Source organism: Anguilla anguilla, chromosome 8, assembly GCF_013347855.1.
Source record: "Anguilla anguilla isolate fAngAng1 chromosome 8, fAngAng1.pri, whole genome shotgun sequence".
NCBI lineage: Eukaryota > Metazoa > Chordata > Actinopteri > Anguilliformes > Anguillidae > Anguilla > Anguilla anguilla.
Window position 1 is genome coordinate 34711337 of NC_049208.1, and position 1486 is coordinate 34712822.

At 42.7% G+C, this 1486-nt stretch overlaps 1 gene segment (V, D, J or C); it reads left to right on the forward strand.

Annotated features, from left to right (window-relative positions):
• Window positions 1-462: 462 nt before the first annotated feature.
• LOC118234189 lies at window positions 463-1023 on the forward strand. The segment is given in 2 exon segments: window positions 463-517; window positions 698-1023. Coding segments are annotated over 2 exon segments (378 nt in total).
• The last annotated feature ends 463 nt before the right edge of the window (window positions 1024-1486 follow it).

A 1486-nucleotide genomic window follows, 5' to 3' on the forward strand; every position in this document is an offset into this window, starting at 1 on the left:
TTCAAAATAATACTGTATTTCAGTTTTCATTAATTCCAGATGGATATACTTCAACTGAATAATTCAAAGCGCCTAACTGATATCCTTGACTTTCTGATCTCCCATAAAGAAACTGCAATACTAACATGCAATGTGAATTTATTCAAAACATATTTTATACAATGTTGAGACATAATCAGCAAGCCTTTTTTCACCAGTTATTTGTCTGAAATCATACATTACAATGCCACAAACAGTAAGACTGACATTTAAACATTTAACAGGGTAAAAACAGCACGTGTTCCAGCCCTCTACAGACCCACTGCTGTTCACACATCAGAGCTCCTCTAACTGTGTGTGACAGGATTTGTATAGAGGAAGGGGCTTTGCATACCTGTCCTGCCTCACTGCTCCACACACTTTAAGACCCCCAGTGCTGATCAGTGACTGTCCAGTCCTTTCACAGACACTGACACAGGCAGCATTATGATGATGTCAAACTTTTTACTGCTGGTGATGCTGGGACTCCTTGTACAAGGTGAGAAAGACAGAACTATTTTAACTTGAGGTTTTAGTTATAGTTCACATTTTTGTTTTTTCTTTTCACAAAACAACTGTTTTGAAGCAAGTTGCCATTACAGACGAGCCACATTTACCAGAATACTGCAAATTACTAAATAACAGTGTGCATTGACATCCATTTCCGTTTCTTTTTCAGAATCAATGGCAGATATAGTCCTGACTCAGGCTCCAACAGCTCGGTCTGTTCAGCTGGGAGACACCGTCTCTATTAGCTGTACGGTCAGTCAGAGCGTTTACGGTGGCAGCTACCTCCACTGGTACCAGCAGAAACCTGGTCAGGCTCCTAAACTTCTGATTTATGCTGCCACAACACGCCAGTCTGGGATTCCTGATCGTTTCAGTGGGAGTGGATCTGGGACTCAGTTTACACTGAAAATCACTGGAGTCCAGGCTGAAGATGCAGGAGATTATTACTGTCAGAGTATTCACTACATCAACAGTAAATATATATTCACACAGTGATACAGAGCCGTACAAAAACCTCCCTCACTCAGACTGCACAAAGACTGCACTGCTGCAGCTGGGACCTACTGCAGGTGCTAAGGGGGGAGGCACTAATCTGGGACATATTGCCAGTGGACCAGTAGGGGGCGACAATGAGCTTCTGCCCTATATTTATTCCTCTCTGTACTGAAGAGGAGCTACTCTGTGTCATGCACAGAACCCATAGCAGAGCTGCTGCTGAACCAAACACACTACTGTACCACAGCATCACAGGAAACACGTAGTATATCAACTCACAAGGAGCAATGATCACCTGGAGTTCACCCTAAGCAGAGGATGTGTACTTTCTCCTAAAGGAGGAATGAGTGGGATTTCAAATGAACTGCTGTCTGAAGGGTATTTTGAGTTAAATACATACATCAGAGTTTATGTAATTAATGGTGTTTCTGTTCAGATGGGATCCTGGTGACATCTCAGCCAC